Here is a 26,484-nt window from a genome sequence, read left to right as displayed (position 1 = left end):
GAGTTAGAAACATCAATGGAGAGAAACATCGATCAGCTGCCTCCTGCACACTCCCTACTGGGGATGTGCCCGCAACCAAGGTACATGCCCTGACCGGAATCGAACCTGGGACCCTTGAGTCTGCAGGCTGACGCTCTATCCACTGAGCCAAACTGGTTAGGGCGTACATGTGCGCCCACACGTGGTATTTTGTGGAAGAGCCACACTCAAGGGGCCAAAGAGCCGCATGTGGCTCTCGAGCCGCAGTTTGCCGACCACTGGGTTAGGGCTTGACTGATGTTTTAAAAATGACTTGGGGGAAGTAGAAGCTCATTACCTGTGTCCTCTGTTGAAAACCTTCTATTCTTTTTTCCCTACCTATAGAATAAAATCCCAAACCATAGATTTTTTCATTCATGTTCTTGCTCCAGCCTACCTTTCTAGCTTTCTCATCCACTGTCTGTCTCTTCTCTACAACATTCAGCTTATTTTTTTTAAATATATTTTATTGATTTTTTTACAGAGAGGAAGGGAGAGGGATAGAGAGTTAGAAACATCGATGAGAGAGAAACATCGATCAGCTCCCTCCTGCACACCCCCCACTGGGGATGTGCCCACAACCAAGGTACATGCCCTTGACCAGAATCGAACCCGGGACCCTTCAGTCCGCAGGCCGACGCTCTATCCACTGAGCCAAACCAGTTAGGGCCAGCTTATTATTCCTATAAAATATTCAGTCCTTTTAGCACTGATACTTATTTTCAATATCCAATTTAAATTTCATCTATGGATGAAAGAAGTATATAGTTCCTTTTATTGCGTTTGTGTGTGTGCGTGTGTGTGTGTGTGTGTGTATGTTGCCAAAGCAATGGTTATATCTCACTCTTCTTAATTTCCTGAACACTTCTTTGGTACCCATACATAGTAGGCATCCAATGATGGTTTATTGAATGAATGTATGAGTACTTTTAGAATTTTAGAATCTAATTCCAACAGAGACTCTCCAGAAGAGTTCATTAAAGTTATATTTTCATTTTGTTTTTTGTGTGTGTGTGTCATTTTTTCCCACCCCTCCTTTGGGGAGTTTTGTTAAAATTTCCAGAGAGAACCCAAATTCAATAGCCTTTTCCTTAGGGAAAGCATACTCTGGTAAACTAGTGTAGATTATCCATCTTCAACATTCCGGTAATAAAGGTAAGTAAAATCTACTTTTGGTATACTTAATTTTTTGCTGTTTTTGAAAAATATAGTTTAATGGGTCTATAAAGCAAAATAAAATGGAATAAATTTGTGCTTATAATAGACTTGACCAATTTTTTATATATTTCAGCTCATGGAATGCTGTGTAAATGCCCTGGTGACGTCCTTTAAAGAAACTATCTTAGCAGAGTGCCAAGGCATGATCAAGCGAAATGAAACTGAAAGTAGGTAAAATATCACTTAAAGTTCTCATTATTTTTTAAGAGGATATCTTTGAGACAGATCACTTTTAATAAATTGCTCTTAAATCACTCTTTTATACATAAGTATATTTGTTGAAGTAAACTGTGCTTAAAGAAAATGATAAAATATTTAGCACAGTTAGAAGCACTGTGAAGAAGATTATACACTTGTATGTTAAGCATTTCCCCCCCTTAGGTATCAGTACAGGCACAAATGCACATGTGTGTATTTATTCTTCGAAATATGGATGTGTGTGTGTGTGTGTGTGTGTGTGTGTGTGTATTTTAATCCTTACCCGAGGATATTTTTCCCATTGATTTTTTTAGAGAGAGTGGAAGGGAGGAAGAGCTGGGAGAGAGAAAAAGAAAGAAACATCGATATAAGAGGGACACATTGATTGGTTGCCTCCCACATGTGCCCCAACAGGGACCTTGGATGAGCCTGCAACTGAGGTACGTGCCTTTAGCTAGGAATCAAATCTGCAACCCTACAGTCCCAGGGCCAACACTCTAACCGCTGAGCCAAACCAGCCAGGGCAGGACTCTGTTTTTAAATGCTAATTTAAATAGTAAACATATGGTACAGGATAGAACTAGGTATCTGACTTTTGTGTGAAACCTTGCAGCAAATATTTTTAGAAAGTAATAAAACACTCCGTGTTAATTAATATTCATCCCTCTCCCAAAAAATTTTACAATTTAAGATTTCAGAAGTGTTTTTTTAATTACTTAAATGTTTTCTTAATAAAGATGTATTTGAGTGGCAAGTACATTACAACCAAAAAGAATACAGTATAAATGATCCATATTCCCTACTACCCAGAGAACCACTTTAGACATTTTGATGTATTCCTCTCCAGATTTTAGTATGTATAATTGCTAGGTCCCATTTAATCTCTAGTTGCATTAAAGTATATCTTTCAATTCACTTAAGTTCATACACTTTATAGAAGTAATAAAAGCAAGCTGCTCAATGGCTTAAATGAAATATTTGAATTTCTGTATGCCAGACTAAGTAGAGTTATATCTGATCCATTTTGGACTCCCTCCAAAAGGATTTATTTAGTAGTAAGCAATCTGTAAAGTAAGATTTTTGTGAAGGTTAGTTAAATGGTATAACATGAGAAAATGCTTTTGAACACTGAAAAAATCTTTATGAATACAGCTGTATATTATCACTAATAAACTTTTATTTTATAATCATTACTCTGAACAATCTGATGAGACGATTTTTTTTACCCTTTAGTGATATGGTAGTGTATTTAATATTATATCTACTTCATAAAATGTGCTACTGTTCTGTATAAACTGTTGTACTTCTTAGAATAAAATATTCCATGCATTGACAGTCAAATGACCCACTTTTTAAGAGTTGGGTTTTACAGTATGTGCTCATTTTTCATTAGTTTTTTTTTTAATAACTTTTTGTCAGACTGACAAGGTGGATGAGGAATTTATAGTACTTTACTATAACAACTCCTGAACTAATTGTACCCACAAAAATATTACCAACTTCAAACTAATATTTCTCCAAACTCTTACTGTCATAGGTGTTCTACACCAGTGGTCGGCAAACTGCGGCTTGCGAGCCACATGTGGCTCGCAAGCCGCAGTTTGCCGGCCTCTGTTCTACACCCATCATACAATCAAAGAGACAACTTTTTCTGATGGTTGCAATGATTACATGTGTGTGTTCTATCCTTTCAGAATTACACTTAATGTTTTCATTGATGGACAAAGTTCCTAATGGGATAGAGCCAATGTTGAAAGACTTGGAGGAACATATCATTAGTGCTGGCCTTGCAGATATGGTAGCAGCTGCTGAAACTATTACTACTGTAAGTTTTCCTCAATGGCAATGACTGATGTATATCAAGTTTATTTTTTTAATGGAGATTTGGGTATTTAAAATAGTAATTGATTGGAAACCAGTGATGTTGGAACCCATTTATTTTAATGAAATTTTTTTCCAGAAAATTTCCCAAATTTTAAGGCTATCGTGTTTTATTAAAATTACTAGAGGCCCAGTGCATGAAATTCGTGCACAGGGGCGGTCACCTCAACCCAGCCTGCACCCTCTTCAATCCGGGACCCCTCGGGGGATGTCCGACTGCCGGTCTAGACCTCTCACAATCCTGGACCGCTGGCTCCTAATTGCTCACTTGCCTGCCTGCCTGGTCGCCCCTAACTGCCTACCCCCTGCCGGCCTGAGCACCCCTCACTGCCTCTGTGTGCCGGCCTGATCACCCCTAACTGCCCCCGCTGCCAGACTGATCGCCCCTAACTGCCCCCTCCTGCTGGCCTGGTCACCCCTAACCTAACTGCCCCCCCATGCCAGCCTGGTAGCCCCCAACTGCCCCCCTGCCAGCCTGGTCGCCCCTCATGGCCCCCCCACCAGCCTGGTCGCCCCACACAGCCTGCTGTTCAGTCTTTTTGTCGTCCCTCACTAACCCCCCTGCCGGCCTGGTCGCCCCATGCAGCCTGCTTGTTCATCGTTTAGTCATCCCTCAGGCCAGCCCTGAGTGGCTGGGCAGCCGCCATCTTGTGGCTGTGGGCGCCACCATCTTTGAGGGCGTGGCAGTCATTTAGCATATTCCCTCCTTATTGGCTGTGGGTGCCACCATCTTTGAGGGCGTGGCAGTCATTTAGCATATTCCCTCCTTATTGGCTGTGGGCGCTGCCATCTTTGTGATGACATGAGGGTCAATTAGCATATTCCCTCTTTATTAGATAGGATGTTTATATTTTCTCACTTTTTTGTATTCTTTTCTTTTTAAAAACTCAGTTGACTATAAAACGTTTTATTTTTAGGACTCTGAGAAATATGTTGAGCAGTTACTTACACTATTTAATAGATTTAGTAAACTCGTCAAAGAAGCTTTTCAAGATGATCCCCGATTTCTTACTGCAAGAGATAAGGTATATATGTATCCCTGTATATTAACACTACTGTCATTACTTACTTTTTATTTAGATTTGGAAAGATACATTGGTTACTGAATAAAAGCAAAGTACAGAAAAGAATATTGTATAATCCTGTTTATGGAAAACTGAAAGGATATGCATTTTATACTTAGTTTGCCTATAACATGTCATAGTTTATTTTATTAGAAACTAAAAACCTAGGAACTCAGATTTTTCATCAGTTGAGGGCAACCATATTTATTACATTTGGGTTGTTGTACATTTTTGTAAGCATTGGGTATACTTGTGAATTAGAATTTAGCCAGAAATTTGCTCTTCCTCATTTTCCCAAGAATGTTTTTTCTGGGTTTTAGTATTATTGAAATATTAAATTAAACAACCTGCAAAGGCTTCTTTGAGGTGACATTTGAATCAAGATTGAGGCTGATTAGAATGAGTCATGTGTGTGTCTGAGGGAAGAGTGTTCCAGCCGAAGCAAAGTCTGTACGGCAGGAATATACAGTCATGTTCCAGGAACATAGAAGAAAGACGTCAATTTGGCCAGAGTGGATTGAATGAGGGAGAGAATAGTAGAAAATAAAGTCAAAGAGGTAACAGGAACTCAGGGCATGTAAGACTCTGGACCATGGCTTTTACTCTGAGTAGGGTTTGGAAAGTCATTGAAAGCTTTTGAACAGAATGACAGGACCTGACTTACATTTTAACAGGATCACCTGGCTGCTGAATAGACTGAAGGGGGGCAAGAGAAGAAGCAAGAATATCAGTTAAGAACCTATTTAAGTAATTCAATTAAATAATGGTAGAAGCTTGGCCCAGAACAATAGTGGGTGCAGGTAGTCAAAAGTGGTTGAATTCTGATCACATAATGAAAATAGACTCTGCAGGATTTGGTAATGAATCAGATATGGAGTGTGACAGAAAGAGATTATTCCAGGATGCCACTCAGATTTCTGTTCTGATCAATTAGATGCTTGCTGAGATGGGGAAGACTGGAAGAAGTATGTTAGGGAGAGATGGTTGCAGAGAGATTAGGAATTCAGTTCTAGACAAGTTAACTTTGAAATGTTTATTAAACATCCATGTAGCAGTGTCAAGTCTGGACTTTAAGGGAGGGAGTGGGCCTGAAAAAAATAAATTTGGGAGCTTCAGCATATAGGTGGTATTAAAACACTGGCACTACTATGATCACTAATGTAATAAGTCAGGACAGAAGAGAGATCCAAAAACTGGCCTGTTGCATTCTAGATTTAGTTATCAGAAAGATGAGGAACCATCTTTCCTCATGAAAGGAGAATGGGTGGAACGACCAGGAGAGTGTGGTGTGCTAGAAAACAAGTGGAAAAAGCACTTTCATGAAGAGGGCATGCTCTGCGCCTTTAAAATGCTCCTGACAGGTCAAATAAGATGGGGATTACCCATTATCTTCAGCAACAGGGAGGTAGTGAGTGACTCTGACAGAACGAATGGGTGGAGTAGTGGTGTGAAAGTGTGCTTGGAATGGCTTCCAATAAGAATGGCAGTAGAGAAATTGTAGAAAGGGAGTTAGTTCCTCTAGGAGGTTAGCTTCAAAGAGAGAAATGGGACAATAGCTGAAGGTGGACAGAGCCAACAGAGAATGTTTAAGATTTTAAAAATAATAATGTGTTTGTATGCTGAAGGTACAGAAACAGTGGAGAAGGGAAAAGTTGATGATGCAAGAGAAATGGGAGGGAACTCTGATTATTAGTTTTCTCAGTGAAATAGGAAGCTACATTGTCAGCCAAGAGTGTACATGGAGGAGGAAATACCTGAAGTTTGATGAGAAAAGAGATAATATGAAAATGTTTTCCGGGATAATTTGTGGACAAGAGAAAATGGTATGGCTATCAGGCAGAATTAAGACCCCAGGAACTTGAAGATAATGACAATCATAAAATAACAAAGAGAATGCTGAAGTCATTTACTTTAAAAATTCTATCAGGCCAGATACATCATTAAAAATAAAACGAATTTACATTTTTATGTATTTTGGAATTGTAACTACTTATCTAACTATTTTAAATATCAAAAAGAATCTTTTATTTTAAATTATTATTTGCAGGCATATAAAGCAGTTGTTAATGATGCTACCATATTTAAACTTGAATTACCTTTGAAGCAGAAAGGGTAAGTTTTTTTTAAATCATATCTTTGAAATTCATAAATTTTTGTAGTGTCATATATGTTATTGAGTATGCAAAGTGCCCTATTTTTCTAATTTTATTAGGTTTGCTTTTTGTTTCATTTTTTTTACTTTATGATTTGTGCAACATTTGATTATTAAAAACTCTGCCTCAATTTTTAATTGTGTATTAAGTTATCTCCTTTTAAGACCAAAAAATGTTAATTGATCTGTCATTTATAGGATGAATTTACCTGTGCTAAAAACTATTATAGAAAAATCAGAAAGTCAGAATGTAATGAAATAGCAATAAATCTGAGCTAGTTATAGTAACTTCAGAGTAGTGATAAGTAGCACTAAAGGTCAATTGGAAATATATTTTGATGTAATTTCTAGCTGAGAATTGCTATTTTAAACGAATTTCACACTTAATGCTAAAACATTTTATTTATTTATTTATTTTTAACATTTTATTTGAGAAAGAGAAAGAAACATGGATATGAGAGAGATACATTGATCGGTTGCCTCCATACATGCCCTGACCGAGGATCAAACCTGAAACTTAGGTATGTGCCCTGACTTGGAGTCAAACCCATGATCTTCAGGTGCACAAAACATCATTCAAACAACTGAACCACACTGGCCAGGGCTCTTTGCAGTTTTTTTAAATGGATGATAGTAGCTACCAAGCATATCACTTTGGAATTTAGGTTACATTGGAAAGAAACATTTCAGAGAGTGAAGGAACAGTTTTATGTTAACATATTAGTAATGAAAAGTTTTAAATGTTAACATAAATATGCATGGATTTACACAATGCAATATACAGGTAATGTATTACAGAATTGTACATTGGAAGCATAATTTTATTATGCAATGTCATTCCAATAAATTTATTTAAAAATAATTTTAATTCAAAAGTATTTTATCAAGTATATAAATAAAATCTTTTAAAGATCATTGGCACCCGGCCGGTGTAGTTCAGTAGTTGAGCATTGACCCAGGAACCAAGAGGCCACAAGTTTGATTCCCGATCAGGGAACATGCCTGGGTTGCAGGCTTGATCCTCAGTAGGGGGGATGCAGCCAATTGATAATGTTTCTCATCTCATCAATGTTTCTATCTCTCAATTCTTCTCCCTTCCTCTCTCTCTAAAAATCAATAAAAACATATTTTATTTTTAAATTTTCTTTATTGATTAAGGTATTCCATATGTGTCCTTATCCCTCCCCATTGCCCCCCCCCCACCAATAAAAACATACTTTAAAAAATAATAATAGCCTTAGCCAATTTGGCTCAGTGGATAGAGCATCGGCCTGTGGACCAAAGGGTCCCATGTTCGATTCCGGTCAAGGGCATTGGTTGCAGGATCCTCCTCTGCCCGGTCAGGGCTCGTGCAGGAGGCACCCAATCTATGTATTTCTCTCACATCGATGTTTCTCTCTGTCTTTCCCTCTCCCACTCTCCCTGAGAATCAATGGAAAAATGTCCTCAAGTGAGGATTCACAAAACAGTAAAATAAAACAAATAATAAATAAATATATATATCATTGGCAAGGCCACTACTAGAATGAGGCAAAGGGGCACCTAGGGTACAAAATTTTAAGGTCTAGCAGGTCTAGCTCTCCGAGAACCTAAGAGTGTGTGCCTCCTTAAATTGTGCACCCAAGGTGTCTTCTTGCTCACCCAAGTCCCAATCCTGATCACTGGTTTAATTCAACATAAGAAATTAGTGAAAAATTGGCTTTAGAAGAAATATTTGCAGATATCAATTATTTTTTATTAATTGGTTTTAATTTCTTTTTTAGGGTAGGATTAAAAACTCAACCTGAATCAAAATGCCCTGAGCTGCTTGCCAATTACTGTGACATGTTGCTAAGAAAAACGCCATTAAGCAAAAAATTAACTTCTGAAGAAATTGAAGCAAAGCTTAAAGAAGTGGTACATAAATTTTTTTAATTTCAAAGATTTTAATGACCGGACTTTGATTTTGTAGTTTACTTATAAGACTTTCTGTGATAGCATCAATTTTTTTAAAATGTATATTTATAAGAAACTAATATGAAATTTTATAGTGCAAGATCTTTATAGGGCAATGTTTTTTCTTCCTGAAAATTTTTATTCTATAACTTCCAGAAAGGGAAATAGCATTTAATTCTTCTCTTTATTGATTATTTTTAGGCAATTAAATTCTAGCACCTATTAAAGGTCTAAACATGGCGGGGGGAAGAAGGGAATGGTGCTGATGGTGATAGAATGATTGTTGAGACGGAGTTTTTCACCTCTTTTTGTGTGCGTCCAAAATAGGTAACTAGGGATGAGCGAGTTAAATAAGCAATTTGTTGTTTTCATTTTTATTTTTTTCCTGGTTGTTAGCGTCATGTAATATAAGCCCAGGAAAATAAGAAGTAATAATAGACAAAAAGGCCTAGAGAGAAGATTAGTGTCAGAAACAAGTGAAGAAGATATGCAAAAGAGAAAATTGGGAAGAACCATTGCTTTTTATGTAAAGTTTTATTACATTTATATAAAATTTGAAAAATTGATGTTTGCAGGAATTAAAAAGTTATTTGGTTATTGTCTCAAATTTGCTAACTTGTAAAGTAGTGTATCAGAGATGGGCAATTTAGTAGGCCCCTCTCTCTGTATATGCTTATGAATTTCTGAATTTCGACAATTGAAAGATATAGGAAGTTCTAAATGAGAGAGATTTATATATGAATTGACAGTAACCTTGTTTTCTGTACAGCTCTTGGTACTCAAATACGTACAAAACAAAGATGTTTTTATGAGATATCACAAAGCTCATTTGACACGACGTCTTATATTGGACATCTCTGCTGATAGTGAAATTGAAGAGAATATGGTCGAGTGGCTAAGAGTAAGTGAATTTTTAAAAAATATTTGGTTTTCTTAATATAACACATGGTTCATATGTGGGGTTAAGTAACACATTTTTGTGATATCTTCAGTGTCGAAGAAATAGGGAATATTTTATAAGCATATAGTATCAATTAGATAAAATAATGTGATATCTAATAATGTGATTATTTAATAAAGAATTTTAGTGAAGCACCTTTACTCATTTGAACTGACCTTATTAAATAGGCCACAGAATAAATCATTTCATTTTTAAGGTGTTTTTCATACTAAATACTTCTGTATATCAAAAAGAACCAATAGGTAAAAGATGATGGCTTATTTAGGGTAATCATTGCTGATTGTGACTGAATTCCCCTATCAAAATATTTTGTCTGTTCCTCCCAGTTCATTTTAATGGAATTTGAGTTACATTAAAATGTGTTTTTCATTTATACATATGGTATTATATACTGTATTATATTGATATATGTCTTTCATTTATATATATTTCAAATTGCAGATTTATAGGTAAACCTGCTTTGTAGTGTGGGATAATAAAAATTATTGTGCAAACTGAGACTATGCAAAGTGATCTTAATATTAAGTCAGTGGAAAAAATATTTTGTGACTGACTTCAGAAATTTTTGTCAATACATTAAAAGCTCTTACTATATATAAATATGTAGGAAAAATGAAAAATTAGCAAAATCAATATTTAGTACACTGTAATTTAAAATAAACTTTCAGTGTTTTATTTCTTTGTGAAAAAACTTTAGTTATGAGTAAATATGCATTACTCATATTTAATACATAGTGGTAACTGAAAGTTGAACTGTGTTGTTGATGTCCTGGAGTTATTTATTATACTGAGTAACTGAAATTCATGCGTATTGGAAAGAAAGCCAGGATTGCCTGTACTATCTTATTTACTTTCTAAGAATTGCATTTAGTAGGTAGTAGACTATAAACATTGTAGTAAGTGAGAGGAAGGGTATTATTTAATGCTTCTGTCTTTGGTTTTCATAGGAGGTTGGTATGCCAGCAGACTACGTAAACAAGCTTGCTAGAATGTTTCAGGACATAAAAGTATCTGAAGATTTGAACCAAGCTTTTAAGGAAATGCACAAAAATAATAAATTGGCTTTGCCAGGTATTATTTTATAATTTTGTATATGATACACACATATTTTTTAAACTTTTTTTTTTACAAGAAATATCTTTGTTTTCCAGTAAATTAAAAATAAACACTGGCAGTAATAGATACAAGGATGTTGCAAAGATCACATTCCTTAGACATCCTGCAAAATAGAGTCTATATTTTCTAATCCTTATTTTAGAAACAAGAGTACACTTTTTATTTAAAAAAATAAGTTTTTATTGCTCTCAGAGTGGAAAGGAGAGGGAGGGATAGAAACATCAATGATGAGAGAGAATCGTTGACTGGCTGCCTCCTGCATGCCCCCTACTGGGGATTAAGCCCACATCCCAAACAGGTACCCTGACCAGGATTCAAACTGTGACCTCCTGTTCATGGGTGAATGGTCAATTACTGAGCCACCCGGGCGGGTCAACAAGTATACACTTTTAAAATCTTTAGTCCTGTTTATTTTCACCAAAGCTTACCCTGTATGTAATTTACATGCTTATTTATTTTGAATTTTATCGATTGTCAAAATTTACTTTATATTTTTCTGATATTTTTGTCTATAGCTGATTCAGTAAATATAAAAATTTTGAATGCCGGTGCTTGGTCAAGAAGCTCTGAGAAAGTCTTTGTCTCACTTCCTACTGAACTGGAGGATTTGATACCTGAAGTAGAAGAATTCTATAAAAAAAATCATAGTGGTAGAAAATTACATTGGCATCATCTCATGTCAAATGGAATTGTAAGTAAATGTGTTAGTTAAGATATTGGTTTGACTGAAAGTGTCAGGACTCCAAATAAGAGTTGCTTAAACAAGATAGGTTTGCTTCTCATATATAAAAGTCTGAGCAGGAGTAGTAGATCTCTTCCATGAACTTGTTAGGGACATAGGCTTCTAATTATATCCCTTCCTTAAGATATTGCCTTTGTCCGCAGAATTCAGTATGATCCTTACTATGTCTTTCAGCACAACAGAAAGATGAGGGTTTATGTTCATTTAAGGGCAACTTCTAGAAGTTTCCCCCATCATTTCCACTTGTATCTCATAGGCCAGAACTCAGTCATATAGCTACATTTTGTTCCAGGGAAAGTTGGGAGATAAGCCTTTATTCTGGGCAGTCATTGAGGTCTGTTAAATATCTTAATGCCATGTAAGACAGTAAAGAATGGATATTGGAAGGCAGCTACCAGTATTATCCATATGTAATCTCACGTAAGAGATACTATAGTAGATAGATGGTAATCATTATGAAAAGATTCTTAGTTTTAAATAATTGTATTATCTGTTATGTTATAGATAACATTTAAGAATGAAGTAGGTCAATATGATTTGGAGGTAACAACGTTTCAGCTGGCTGTGTTGTTTGCATGGAACCAAAGACCCAGAGAGAAAATCAGCTTTGAAAATCTAAAACTTGCAACTGAACTCCCTGATGCTGAACTTAGAAGGACATTATGGGTTTGTTTTTTATTTTTAAAATGTTATTCTGTCACATAGCAGAAAAATGTGTTGATTTGCTTATAATAAATTTATGAATTCATAACAATTTCAAATGAGTTTTAACCAAGAAAAATACATTTTAATGACGTATTTATGGAAAAAAGGAAATGGAAAATAAACAAGTTACTGAAATGGAGAAAGGCGGAAAAAGGAGAGAACGATTGCGTTGGTAGTTAAATAGTATCTGTGAGGAGTGTGATCAAAGATTTTGTTATGAGAATGTGTTCAAAGATCTATGACCAAAAATCTAAGAATTAGACAACTTTGGTTTTTTGTGGCCTTATAAAATGTACTCATTAGCCTCCTGCTCATAACTACATTTTATCCCTACTCCATAGACATCTTAAAAGTTCCAAAATAAATTATTACCTAGAGAGAAACAGATGGTATATAACTGGCAAGTGGTGTTTGCTGTGGGTCATGTATGACCAGTCCCTCTAGTTTCTTGATGTATTGTAAAGGGAACATGTATTGCTTCCTCATAACCAACTCTTTTCTCCTCATTCTCTCTGTTCTCATTATGCATTTACATTATTATATTCACAGAGGTACCAAATAAAAGGTTGAATTATATAATCTTTTCTCACCTCTATTGGGCATGGTGGAGAATTGATCTTAGTATTTAATACTGTTCATAGGTGCTAATTGTTTTCTCTTTATTTATAGTCTTTAGTAGCTTTCCCAAAGCTCAAACGGCAAGTTTTATTGTACGAACCTCAAGTCAACTCACCCAAAGACTTTACCGAAGGTACCCTCTTCTCAGTGAACCAGGAATTCAGTTTAATGTAAGGTTTATGTTGGTTGATCTAAAACAAAAATACCTTGTTTGAATTTTGGTATTTAAAACACACCCGTATACTCTTCATTATTCTAGAGCAGCGATTTTCAACCTTTTTCATCTCATGACACACATAAACTACTAAAATTTTGCAGCATACCAAAAATATATTATTGCCAATCTGACACAAAAAAAAGTATAATTTTGATTTATTCACATCAGATAGCTGTTGTTGTGTTGTAGTCATTTTTTATTTGACAGTCTAAGGGAAAAGAGGTCAGTGCCCCTGACTAAATAGTCAGGTACAGTATTGTATATTTTAAAAATTCTTGTGGCACACTAGTTGAAAAACCTGCTGCTCTAGAATATGCCAGTGAGCTGTTTATTAAACATTAATGAACTAGAGATGTTTATTTCTTTTTTAAATTTAAATTATTTATTGTTGAAAGTATTACGTATGTCTCCTTTTACCCTACTGATCTCTCCCAGGCCGCTCCCACCCCCCAGCACATGTCCTCACCCCACTACTGTCTGTGTCCATGGAGATATTTATTTCTTTACATATTTTTCATGGATACATTTTTGTGTCTGACATTATACTGTATTGCTTTTCATCTTTAAAGTAAATCATCTTTTTGCATTTTAAAGCAGCTTTATGCACACAAAGCATTTTTTTCCCCCTTAAGATTCAGTTAGGCTCTGGCTGGGTAGTTCAGTTGGTTAGAGCATCGTCCCAATATGTCAACGTTGCAGGTTCCATCCCCAGTCAGGACACATACAAGAATCAGCCACTGAATGCATGCATAAATAAGTGAATCAGCCAATGAATGTATACATAAATAAGTGGAACAACAAATCTCTCTCTCTCTCTCTCTCTCTCTCTCTCTCTCTCTCTCTCTCTCTCCCTCCCTCCCTCCCTCCCTCTCTCCCTCTCTCCCTCTCCTTCCTCCCTCTCCCTCTCTCCTTCTCTTTCTCTCTCTCCTTTCCTCCTTCCCTACTTATCCCCTTCCCCTCCTCTCTCCTTTCCTCTCTCTCTGAAATCAGTCAATACATAAAAGTTTTTCAAAAGTTCCAGTTAGATACAGGGGTGGACAAACTTTTTGACTCAAGGGCCACAGTGGGTTCTTAAACTGGACTGGAGGGCCGGAACAAAAGCATGGATGGAGTTTTTGTGTGAACTAATATAAATTCAAAGTAAACATCATTACATAAAAGGGTACGGTCTTTTTTTTTTAGTTTTATTCATTTCAAACGGGCCGGATCCGGCCCGCGGGCCGTAGTTTGCCCACGGCTGACTGTTAGAAGGTAATGCTGGCCCAGCCGGCATGGCTCAGTAGTTGAGCATGTACCAATGAACCAGGAGGTCACGGTTCGATTCCTGGTCAGGACATGTGCCTGGATTGCAGGCTCGATCCCCAGTAGGGGGCATGCAGGAGGCAGCCCATCAATGATTCTTTCTCATTGTTGATGTTTGTATCTCCCTCTCTGAAATTAAATATATATATGTATATATATGTGTGTGTGTATATGTATGTATGTATATGTATATAAGCTAATGCTGAATTACAACATATATATCTTCAAGTATCTAATCGCATTCATGGCAATGTAAATTATATTCACTTTGTTATTACAAGGAGTGTAATCACCTATATTTTATTAATGGAGTCTTTATTGTGTTTGAGTGAAATCATAGAGTTTATTTTAGGAAAAGCTATGTATGTTGGTTATTTGTTACTTGTCCTTTAAATAATTCTGGATATTAATTTTTAAAATATATCTAACTCTTTTCTCTCAGACCTTGTTGTTATAATATGATGTTTACACGGCCTCTCACTGTAAAATAATTTGATTCAATGTTTTTTATAGAAAAAATGCAAAAGTTCAGAAAAGGGGTAAAATCAACTTGATTGGACGCTTGCAGCTCACTACAGAAAGAATGAGAGAAGAAGAGAATGAAGGAATAGTTCAACTACGAATACTAAGAACCCAGGTTTGTAATATTAAGATAGAATGTCTAAATTTTTTTAAACTTTGGCATTTTGATGTTGTTTAATTCTTCAAACATTTTTTTTACATTTAAAAGCATGTAGGTATTCAACCTTTTTGTAAGGAAGACCTAATTTTCATTTTTTCCTTTTTTTGACCTAATTTTCATTTTACTGGAATTTAAAAATTGTACTGAGATGTTGTCTGTCTGCCCTGGCCAATGTTGCTCAGTAGTTAGAGCATTGGCTTGGGCACCAAAGGGTCTTGGGTTCGATTCAAGGGCATGTGCCTAGGTTGCAGGTTTGATCCCCAGTGTGTGCCTCGCTTTCTCTCTCTCTCTCTCTCTCTCTCTCTCTCTCTCTCTCTCTCTCTCTTTCTTTTTTCCTCTCTCCCCCTCCCTCCCTCCCCTCCACTCTATCTAAAAGCAATGGGAAAATATCCTCAGGTAAGGATTAACAAAAAGAAAAGAACAAAAAGAGATGTCTGTATGGTAGATTCTGTAGGTTGTGCCAACCCTTGGTTTTAGGTTCTGTCTTCATTTGACCACACCTGATTAAATGTATCTCAGCAAGAAATTACAATTCTGGGATTGATATATTTACATTTTTATTTGACTTCTAATTCCATTGAAATATGAAATTAGGGAACATTTTTAAAAACATTTTAAAGCTAGGGTTATGATACCTTCTGAACATAATAAAGAATACCTATTACAAGCTAATATACGACCATTGTAACTTTAGAAATAGATCTATTAAAACCAACTATGCCACTTTTACAATTTTTACTTAGTATTATTTGAAACTACTGGCCAATGCAATGAGAAAAGGTTAATTTTTTTTTTTTATTAATTAAGGTATTACATATATGTCCTTATCCCACCATTGCCCCCATCCACCCCCACTCATGCCCTCACCCCCCTGGTGTCTGTGACCATTGGTTAGGCTTATATGCATGCATACAAGTCCTTTGGTTGATCTCTTCCCCTTACCCCCACCCTCTCCTACCTTCCCTTTGAGGTTTGAGGAAGGTAAAATTTTTTGTTACTTAGAGATCATATAATATGATAAAGGAGTAAAGATGAATAAAAATTGCATTTCTATTTATCAGTAAGCAAATTTTAAAACAAGAGGTAAAGTAAAGAAGAAATCATAAAATTCATAGGTATTTCTTTAAAAAGTAGTGTTTAGGATCTTATATGAAGAGAGTGGACCTTTACTGAGATTGAAAAGAAAATATGAATAAAGAGATCATGCTCTTTTTGTTACTAAAAGTTTTTAGTGGAGTGTAATTTACACATAACAGAATGTGCCTTTCAAAGTATAGTTTCCAGTGAGTTTTCATAAATGTATATACCTGTATGACCATCATCTCAATTAAAATACAGAACATTTTGCCCAGCTGGTGTGGCTCAGTTGGATGAGCATTGTTCCATAAACCAGGAGGTCTCATTTCAATTCCCAGTTGGGGCACACGCCCAGGTTGCGGGCTCAATCCCAGTGAGGGGTGTGTGGGAGGCAGCGGATCAATGTTTCTCACATATTGATGTTTCTATCTCTGTCTCCCTCTCCCTTCCTCTCTCTGAAATCAATAAAGCATATTTTTAAAAACAACAACAAAAAAACCTAAAACATTTCTATCACTCCAGTAATTTCACCATATCTCCCATCCAGCCACTGTCCCCCCTTCCAACCCACTTGATTCCTATCACCATTGCTTAGTTTTGCCTGTTCTAGTTCTTCACAAAAATTAAATCAGACGGTATATGTACTCTTTGTCTCTGGCTGCCTTTGCTCAACATGAAATACCATATTCCTTAATGATAAGGCTGAATAACTTAATGAGTCAATTTTTCCCATATTAGTATCAAGTTTACCAAATTTCATACAAAATTCAACCAAGAATATTTTTGGAATTTTATATATTGATTCTTAGTTTTATCAGAATAATGTGCTTGAAACCTTAAAAAAATAATAGGGTGATGATGGTGAGCTTGCCTTGCCAAATATTAAAACTTATTAAAATATCTACAAAATGCCTTAGCCAGTTTGTTCAGTGGTTAGAGCATCAGCCCTTGGACTGATGGGTCCTAGGTTCGATTTTGGTCAAGAGCATGTACCTCGGTTGAAGGCTTGATCCCTGCCCCCATTGAGGCGCATGCAGGAAGCAACCAATTTCGATGTTTCTCTGTCTCTCCCTCTCCCTTCCACTCTCTAAAAATCAATGGAGCCCTAGCTGGTTTGGCTCAGTGGATAGAGCATCGGCCTACAAACTGAAGGGTCCCGGGTTCGATTCTGGTCCAGGGCACATGCCCACATTGCAGGGGGCATGCAGGAAGCAGCTGATCAATGATTCTCATTATTGATGTTTCTATCTCTCCTCCCTTCTTCTCTGAAATCAATAAAAATATATATTTTTTTTAATCAATGGAAAAATATATCCACAGGTGAGGGTTAACAAAAAATATCTATAAAAATATGACAAGCAGATTACTTGAGGAAAATAACTCAGAAGTAAGTCTCCTGTATAAGTACAGACAAACTTTACAATAAAGGAAATAATTTTCATGGCCAATGAAAAAGTTTTGGGAAATTTTACTTTTTGGAGGAAAAATTATGATATATTCCTAGTTTATGGTGACACCAGGATAGGTAAATTTCAGGTGGATTAGAGTTGAGATGTATAATGGGATGGCAGGTACAGTCATACTATTAGATGTGCAGAGAAAATGGAGGTTTTTTTGTTTTGTCTTAAACTGATCCAGAGTTGTGCCCAGTCTAGTAACCTGAGCTGTTCCTTTAGGTCATGCTGAGCCTTTCTTATTTCTCCCTGGTCCAATTCCACCCATTTGTATTATTTGCTATTTTCACAGATGGCATCTGGATGTATTGAGGGTGAAAGGAATTCATTTGGCCTTGTAGTGACAGTGAAGGGGTTGTCATATTTATAAGTTGTGACAGTATCCTGGGTTCTTGCTCATGGCAGCTATGGAGTGCTTTATCTGTCAGATGGGAATTTGCTATCTACTGCTGATGTCTGTAGCAAAGGAACTATGATTTATTCTTTTTGCAGTTGGTAAGGACCACATAGCCACTTCCCTGCTCTCACTGCCATCCTCTGCTCTCACTGAGCTCTTGAGCTCTCTAAGACTAGGCCACATGTTCAGTGTGGCCCGTGGCCTACATGGCACATTGTCATATCATCCGCTGCTGCAGGATCACTCTCTCCTGCCCTGTGGCAGGTTCATTAACTCTAAACTCTGCATCATGTGGGAATGGAGAGAGATTCAGGAGTGCAGATTATTTCCATTGTATCGTACCACTCTTCTAGTGACCTCCAGCATAGTAAATGGGGACCAGCCTCTGGCCGGTGTGGCTCAGTCAGTTGTGTGTTGTCCCATGCTCTTACAGGTTGCCCATTCGATTCCTGGTCAGGGCACATGCCCAGGTTTTAGGCTCAGTCCCCAGTAGGGGGTGTGCAGGAGGCAGCCAGTCGATGTTTTGCTCTCACATCGATGTTTCTCTGTCCTGCTCCCTTCCTCTCTCTCTAAAAATAAATTTTTTAAATATTTTTTAAAAAATATTTTTATTGATTTCAGTTTTCATCTTAACTTCTTTATCACAACCACCATCTTACCACTACCAAATCTAGAAGGGAGAAATTGGGACATTTACAATTGTTCTCCTCCTCCTCCCAGGTTTCTGTAATTCTCAAATGCTTAAAGGGACAGACTTTCCCTCTTCCTTCTTTCTGTGTGGACCCTTGACATAAACCCCTGTGATCAGGAGCCAGGCCTCTGGATATATTGAGAATGGGAAGAATTCACTTGATCTCCAAGTAACAGTGTAGGAATTAAACCATCAAGGAAAATATTGAATAAATTGACATAGATAAAAATGCTTACTCCTGAAGAAATTGAAAAAGATTTAGTTGAATCGGTACAAATTGAAGATAGTATTTATAACAAATACGATTTATTAATCTGATAAATATATAAATCATAGTAATTATTGATGTCTTAAAACAGACACCAACTAGCCTCTCTTACTACATAAATAACTGAAAGCAAGGGGAGAAGTATGTGTAAGGGTTTTGTTGAATCTTAATTGATTTTTAAAAAAATACTTTTATTGATTTCAGAGAGGAAGGGAGAGGGAGAGATAAAAACACCAATGATGAGAAAGAATCATTGATCAGCTGCCTCCTCACACCCCACACTTGGGATCAAGCTCACAACCCAGACATGTACCCTGACCAGGAATTGAACCGTGACCTCCTGGTTCATGGGTCGACATTCAACTACTGAGCCTCGCCAGCCGGGCTCTTAATTAATTTTTAACACAATACTGGATTATATACATATTGTGCTCACAGGTAATATAAATTTTTAACATGTACATAGTGTGGAAAAAGGAATGAAAGGAATTGGCTAAAACATTAGTCTGGTTTTCTTTCAGCAGAGAGAGAATAGATAATTTTGCTTTTCCTCATTTTCCAAAATCTCTATAATCAGATTATCTTTTACAGTGAGCAAAAAAAAGATACTGATCTCAATGTTAATCTCCTAGTGTAGTGATTTTCAACCTTTTTTATCTCATTACACACACAAACTAATTAGTAAATTTTTGCAACACACCAAAAAGTTTATTTTATACCGATCTGACAAAAAAACAATAGGTATAATTTTGACTGACTTCCAAAAAAATAGTAATAATAATTACCTACCCTTTTTGTTCCAAAGTGACTTTTTAAAAAATTAAGTGCCTATACTTTTACATAAGGATTTCTAGGCACAACCTTATTATGCAACATGACAAATAGGATGCAACTCTGTTATGTGACTTAATATATTTATGGCTCAAGACAGGGCGTACACACCACATGGCTGTTGTTAACTTGACAGTCTAAGAGAAAAGAGGTCGGTGCCCCTGCTAAATAAATAGTATTGCATGTTTTAAAAATTCTTGTGGCGTACCGTGGCACACTGGTTGAAAATCGCTGTCTTAGTGATTATTTATCATTTGGATAGATGTTGGATAGAAGATAATATACATAAAAAGTCATTTTTTGTTTTCCTTTACTTAAAATAATCTAACTATTCTCTTTCATTTTTATTTTTTGTTTTAGGAGGCTATCATACAAATAATGAAGATGAGAAAGAAAATTAGTAATGCTCAGCTGCAGACTGGTATGCTTTTCTCTTTCCTCCTAGTTGTAGAACTTCCACTCAGCCAGCCTTCCTGTGGTTCTGGATGATGTCCGTTCCGTCTTTTAGTTGTATTTTTGAAGTGGTTGTTCGAGGCAGCAAACTCCGGTGTTAACCTATGCCGCCATCTTGGTTTCTCCTCATCTTAACTTCTTTATCACAACCACCATCTTACCACTACCAAATCTAGAAGGGAGAAATTGGGACATTTACAATTGTTCTCCTCCTCCTCCCAGGTTTCTGTAATTCTCAAATGCTTAAAGGGACAGACTTTCCCTCTTCCTTCTTTCTGTGTGGACCCTTGACATAAACCCCTGTGATCAGGAGCCAGGCCTCTGGATATATTGAGAATGGGAAGAATTCACTTGATCTCCAAGTAACAGTGTAGGAATTAAACCATCAAGGAAAATATTGAATAAATTGACATAGATAAAAATGCTTACTCCTGAAGAAATTGAAAAAGATTTAGTTGAATCGGTACAAATTGAAGATAGTATTTATAACAAATACGATTTATTAATCTGATAAATATATAAATCATAGTAATTATTGATGTCTTAAAACAGACACCAACTAGCCTCTCTTACTACATAAATAACTGAAAGCAAGGGGAGAAGTATGTGTAAGGGTTTTGTTGAATCTTAATTGATTTTTAAAAAAATACTTTTATTGATTTCAGAGAGGAAGGGAGAGGGAGAGATAAAAACACCAATGATGAGAAAGAATCATTGATCAGCTGCCTCCTCACACCCCACACTTGGGATCAAGCTCACAACCCAGACATGTACCCTGACCAGGAATTGAACCGTGACCTCCTGGTTCATGGGTCGACATTCAACTACTGAGCCTCGCCAGCCGGGCTCTTAATTAATTTTTAACACAATACTGGATTATATACATATTGTGCTCACAGGTAATATAAATTTTTAACATGTACATAGTGTGGAAAAAGGAATGAAAGGAATTGGCTAAAACATTAGTCTGGTTTTCTTTCAGCAGAGAGAGAATAGATAATTTTGCTTTTCCTCATTTTCCAAAATCTCTATAATCAGATTATCTTTTACAGTGAGCAAAAAAAAGATACTGATCTCAATGTTAATCTCCTAGTGTAGTGATTTTCAACCTTTTTTATCTCATTACACACACAAACTAATTAGTAAATTTTTGCAACACACCAAAAAGTTTATTTTATACCGATCTGACAAAAAAACAATAGGTATAATTTTGACTGACTTCCAAAAAAATAGTAATAATAATTACCTACCCTTTTTGTTCCAAAGTGACTTTTTAAAAAATTAAGTGCCTATACTTTTACATAAGGATTTCTAGGCACAACCTTATTATGCAACATGACAAATAGGATGCAACTCTGTTATGTGACTTAATATATTTATGGCTCAAGACAGGGCGTACACACCACATGGCTGTTGTTAACTTGACAGTCTAAGAGAAAAGAGGTCGGTGCCCCTGCTAAATAAATAGTATTGCATGTTTTAAAAATTCTTGTGGCGTACCGTGGCACACTGGTTGAAAATCGCTGTCTTAGTGATTATTTATCATTTGGATAGATGTTGGATAGAAGATAATATACATAAAAAGTCATTTTTTGTTTTCCTTTACTTAAAATAATCTAACTATTCTCTTTCATTTTTATTTTTTGTTTTAGGAAGCTATCATACAAATAATGAAGATGAGAAAGAAAATTAGTAATGCTCAGCTGCAGACTGAATTAGTAGAAATTTTGAAAAACATGTTCTTGCCACAAAAGAAAATGATAAAAGAGCAAATAGAATGGCTAATAGAGCACAAATACATCAGAAGAGATGAATCTGATATCAACACTTTCATTTATATGGCATAATTTTGAACATCATGGACAACATTAAGAACTCAAATTTTGGAGTGCTTGGGCAGAAAGTTGCAACAGTTTGTGCTGAAGGTTTATTTGGACTTTGATTACATAAATATTAAAATCTCTGCCTTACCTAACAAAACAACTATATTTTGCCAACCACATTAGTTAGCATGATGGCATTCCCTTCATGTCACACACTCTTTAACAGCATGCTCTTTTGTGGGAGACACTTGCATTCATGAAGAGCCCTTTATGAACTTTTAAAAGGAAATTTGACTTATATCCACCAGAAGAAATACAGTTGGGAAGGGTGAGGGTGGGATTCTTACTGCTTTTTTTCTCCTTTTTCCTCTCTTACAAAAATGTACTTGCACAAGGAAGGATCTTCAGATATTTGTGCACTGAAAAATGCTGTTATGTGTTGTTTTTAAAATGCAATTAAAACTAGAAATAGCACTCTTGGTTTCTTTTGGTCAAAAGAGTGAGCTGGTCTACACAACATTGGGAGAGGGCAGATGTAGGTGAGGAGATAAGTATTTAATAAGTATCAAATTATTTGTTCAAACACTGCTTCAGTATAATAACTGGATTTTAATGGTGACCTAAGAATGGTATTAAATTTTTCCACCTTACAAATGTTGGCTTTCTTTAATCAAGAGACTGCTGTTTTAGTTGTTTGTTTTTTAATGATAAGGAGTATTTTTATTTTATATGGCTGGAGAGCTTGTTTTGGAAAAGTGAAGCTTATATTGTTTCTTCAATTGTTTGAAACATGTATGGAGATAGGTTGGTCATTTTGATTGCAGAGTCAAAATAGCAAAGTTAAGTGTGTTTTTTCTAATACACTTAATATATCTATACCTAATATTTGTTATGCCATTATCCAAATTCATTAAAAACAAGGCAGAAATCTCCTGCTCTCATATAATGCAGTTATATAATTGATCCCTTAATCTGTAGCATAGAAATATTTTGGTATTTTAGTCTCTTGATTAGGGATGTATAGCCTCAGGTTTCCTGATAGGAAGACATTCTGCTTTAAACAAGTAATAAGTACCAGTTACCTACGAGGAAGAGAGAAACCACAACATAGGAAAGACCTGAAAAGCATAAGTAAAAGTGTTGCAATCTTAATATGAATAGTAAACTTGCCAAATACATGTACATATATATTTATATATTTGAAAAATAAACATTTTTTAAATGTTCAGAAGGCAACTCTTACCTTATTCCTCTTAGTCAATCCAAAGTAGCAACTTATGAGTTGCTGGTAACTGAATATCCAGAGGAGTGAAGATTTCGTACTTGAGGACATGAGCAACTTAGAAAGAGAAGAACTCCCCATTGGGAAAGTATGGCTCAACGTGGATTTTTATTCATTATGATACACGTTTCAAATTTTCTTGCAAATTGTTTTACTTCTTGTTTGATATTGAGTAAAATTTTTAACATACGATTTTGAAGTCAGTCCGATATGGTGTGCTGGAGCATTGAAGGCTCACAGCATTATCACAGAGTGATTACAGGAGCATTTCACGGAATCTGCCCAACCCCAAGAGGCTTTGCGAGCTGCCTGATGAAGGAAAGCTGATTTAAAACACTTAAGGTTTTGCTGATTATAGTCAAATGCCTGTTCTGAAACTCGTAGGAAATTGGAATTTTGTTTCTAATTTTAAATCTTATACATGAGTTCTAAGATAGCATATGTCAATTAGACCAAGTCTATTGTGAAGAATTAATTTAGTGCTCATCATTTTCTCTAATTAAATGACTGCTAACAATGGATAAATTCTTTAAGAATTGTAATAAATGTGGTCCTTATGTTTAGCAAATAGTTTGCTCTTGGCATATTTGCTTATCCAATACAAAAATGCCAAAGGAAGGAAATACTACAGGCCATTTTTCAAAGTCGAAGATTTATTGTTTTAAATTATAATTGTTCTCAGAACTTTTTTGTAACTTCTAATCATTTTGGTGATTTAAGAGTAAGAGCCATGATGTTTTGATTTAATAAAGGCAAATTTAATGCAAAAGTGGGTAACTCATAGCAAACTTTTCTATTAAATTTTATAAATTTTTAATAGCTAATTATGTCCTAACTGTATTTTGGGGAATAGAACAGCTTTCATCATTTTTTTTTGTTATGTATACAAAAGTTTAACTACTTTTTGGTATTTATGAAAACCATTCAGTTGACAAGGTGCCTATACCATTACTGAATTTTCTTTAAATATGTTTTGACAATAGATTTGCTAATTTAAATAAAAAGAATCTGAAGAAAAAGAACAATTTACCAGCAATTTGCTAAATACATAATCACAGTTGTATCTTTATCAGGTCCCTTTTCTATAATGTGCACTTAAAATTAGTGCTATCTGAGCAGGAATGAAACCTGACATAGTTAAGGGAAAAAATATATACCTTTTTTTTTCCCCCATGACTAGTATGGCAATAGGACTCTTCACAGGTTAATTTAAGCTTCAAACATTCATCTTCTAACTTAGAGATGGAGCCATCTCAGAAATGTTAACCTTTGTTACCATCCCATTGCCAAAGTAAATAGATGTGAAAAAAACTTACAAAGTAAAATATAGAACAATTTTAATACTTACGAGATAAATATTAAACCATTACTGTTTCAATGATTTAATGAAGATCTTGAAATACATTCTGAAGTCTTCCAATTTTTACATTTATTGGAGGGGGTCTCAGCATTCTGTCAACCTATTTAAGTCTCTTACTCTTACTTTGTGCATAAGTGTTGAAATTTCCAAAAATGAAATGTTAGCTTCTTATTTTTACTTCCTATTAAATTTAATGCAAAATATGACCGTGGTTTAAAAGTATTATGCATTATTTGCAGTAGGATTTCATTAGCCCTGCTCAAAGGGCAAATTTAAAAAAATACATTTTGGGTGAAAGATTTGCTAGTTTTCCAGAAAGATTTGCTATCATAAACTCAAGCTGGTTTTTCTATTTTCATGTAAATGACTGGAATGCTATCTTACACACTCTTCCAAGGTCATGTTTGTGAAATAAACATTACATGAAAGCTTTCCTGTCATCTACACTATCTGTGTCGCCTGGAGTGTTGAACAAATTTGAGTTCCTAAGTTGTAATCTATCCGTATATGGTATGTACGATTTTGAATGTGTGCCACTACATACTGAGGTGATAACGCTGTACAATTTTAAATAGTAGCAGTTTCTGTATGCAGTAGGCTGAAATATTTTGATGAACTGCTTAATTTTTGGATTTTATTTTTTAAGTTGTATAATTTATTTTCTTGCAAAATAAAAATGTAATATAAAAGCTTTCACCTACCCAGAAAATGTTGATGTTCTACTGTAAAATAGTTTCTGAGTTTAATTTAAAATTTTATAATAGGTATATTTATGTATTTCATGGAGAAATAGTAAGTCTCAGCCAGCCTTAGGAATCAGAAATATGAAGAGGAACCGACTTTTTTTTTAGATTTCAAATTCTAGTTCAGAATGAAAGCTATCAGGAATGTAGTTTTTCCGTGGATGCTAGCATATGGTCCTCATGCCTGGAAGAAGTCAAAAATTCTAAACCTGAAAGTGATTAATGCATTCATTCATCAGTTTAGATAGGCCTTGTCATATCAAATTTAAATTTCATATCAGGCCCTAACCGGTTTGGCTCAGTGGATAGAGCGTCAGCCTGCGGACTGAAGGGTCCCGGGTTCGATTCCGGTCAAAGGCATGTACCTTGGTTGCAGGCACATCCTCAGTGGGAGGTGTGCAGGAGGCAACTGATCGATGTTTCTCTCTCATCAATGTTTCTAACTCTCTATCCCTCTCCCTTCCTCTCTGTACAAAATCAATAAAATATATTTTTTAAAAAAATTTCATATCAGATCAAATTTTAAAATATAAATTATATATATGAAAATTTGTAAATATTTAAGTTTTGAAGCTATAGTTTAGTAATAAGTTTATGAAAATGGACCATGTCTTTGTCATTGGCTGCTATAACAATGTATAAAAACTGGGTGGCTTGGAAGCAACAAATTTATTTCCCACAGTTCTGGAGGCTGGAAGTCCAAGATCAGGGAGCCATCATGTTTGATTCTGGTGAACAACCTCTTCCAGGTCACAGACTGCTGACTTCTCGATGTATCTTCACATGGCAGAAAGAAGGCTTTATAAGGGCACTAATCCCATCCATGAGGACTCCACCCTCATGACCTAATTGCCACCTAAAGCAAAGGCCCCACTCATCCCCCTAATAACATCACATTGGATTAGGCTTCAACATATGACTCTGAGGGAGACAGATAATTCATAGCACTTCATAATGACCCTGAACTAAACCATAGACTTTAACTGGGATTGTGTGTGTGTGTGTGTGTGTGTGTGTGTTGGGGGGGGAGGGGTAGGAGGGTTGACTTGAAATGAAGACAGAAAAGTATGGTCTGAGTATAAGATTCATCAGAACCTAGATTTACCATTAAGTTTCGGGGCTCTTTACTTGCACAGTCCCTGGGAAGGGCCCTAGGGATTTTGTATTTTAATATTTTTCTCAGAGTCCCCAAAATATCAAAAGTTGGATGCAGTCCTGATAACACCCAATGCAAAAAGAAACCTGGCACATAGTAGGACTCAAATGCCGATCGAATGAATGAGAGCGTGTGTGCTT

General features: G+C 35.8%; 1 protein-coding gene across 1 annotated transcript in view; it reads left to right on the top strand.

Moving 5' to 3' along the window:
• CUL5 (cullin 5) overlaps positions 1-25,141 on the top strand; it is a 59,431-nt gene extending 34,290 nt beyond the window's left edge. The window contains exons 7-18 of the mRNA XM_014532894.1: positions 1,310-1,403; positions 3,129-3,259; positions 4,233-4,340; positions 6,427-6,491; positions 8,295-8,427; positions 9,236-9,367; positions 10,375-10,498; positions 11,059-11,234; positions 11,790-11,951; positions 12,660-12,778; positions 14,641-14,764; positions 21,633-25,141. Of these exons, the coding sequence (XP_014388380.1) occupies positions 1,310-1,403; positions 3,129-3,259; positions 4,233-4,340; positions 6,427-6,491; positions 8,295-8,427; positions 9,236-9,367; positions 10,375-10,498; positions 11,059-11,234; positions 11,790-11,951; positions 12,660-12,778; positions 14,641-14,764; positions 21,633-21,827 (1,563 nt within the window). The 3' untranslated portion in view covers positions 21,828-25,141. The remainder of the gene's footprint in view (positions 1-1,309; positions 1,404-3,128; positions 3,260-4,232; positions 4,341-6,426; positions 6,492-8,294; positions 8,428-9,235; positions 9,368-10,374; positions 10,499-11,058; positions 11,235-11,789; positions 11,952-12,659; positions 12,779-14,640; positions 14,765-21,632) is intronic.
• Positions 25,142-26,484: the final 1,343 nt, after the last annotated feature.

The sequence above is a fragment of the Myotis brandtii genome, unplaced genomic scaffold, assembly GCF_000412655.1.
Source record: "Myotis brandtii unplaced genomic scaffold, ASM41265v1 scaffold920, whole genome shotgun sequence".
Classification (NCBI taxonomy): domain Eukaryota; kingdom Metazoa; phylum Chordata; class Mammalia; order Chiroptera; family Vespertilionidae; genus Myotis; species Myotis brandtii.
Note: the sequence above shows the minus strand (reverse complement) of the source record. Positions and strands in the feature narration are given on the sequence as shown.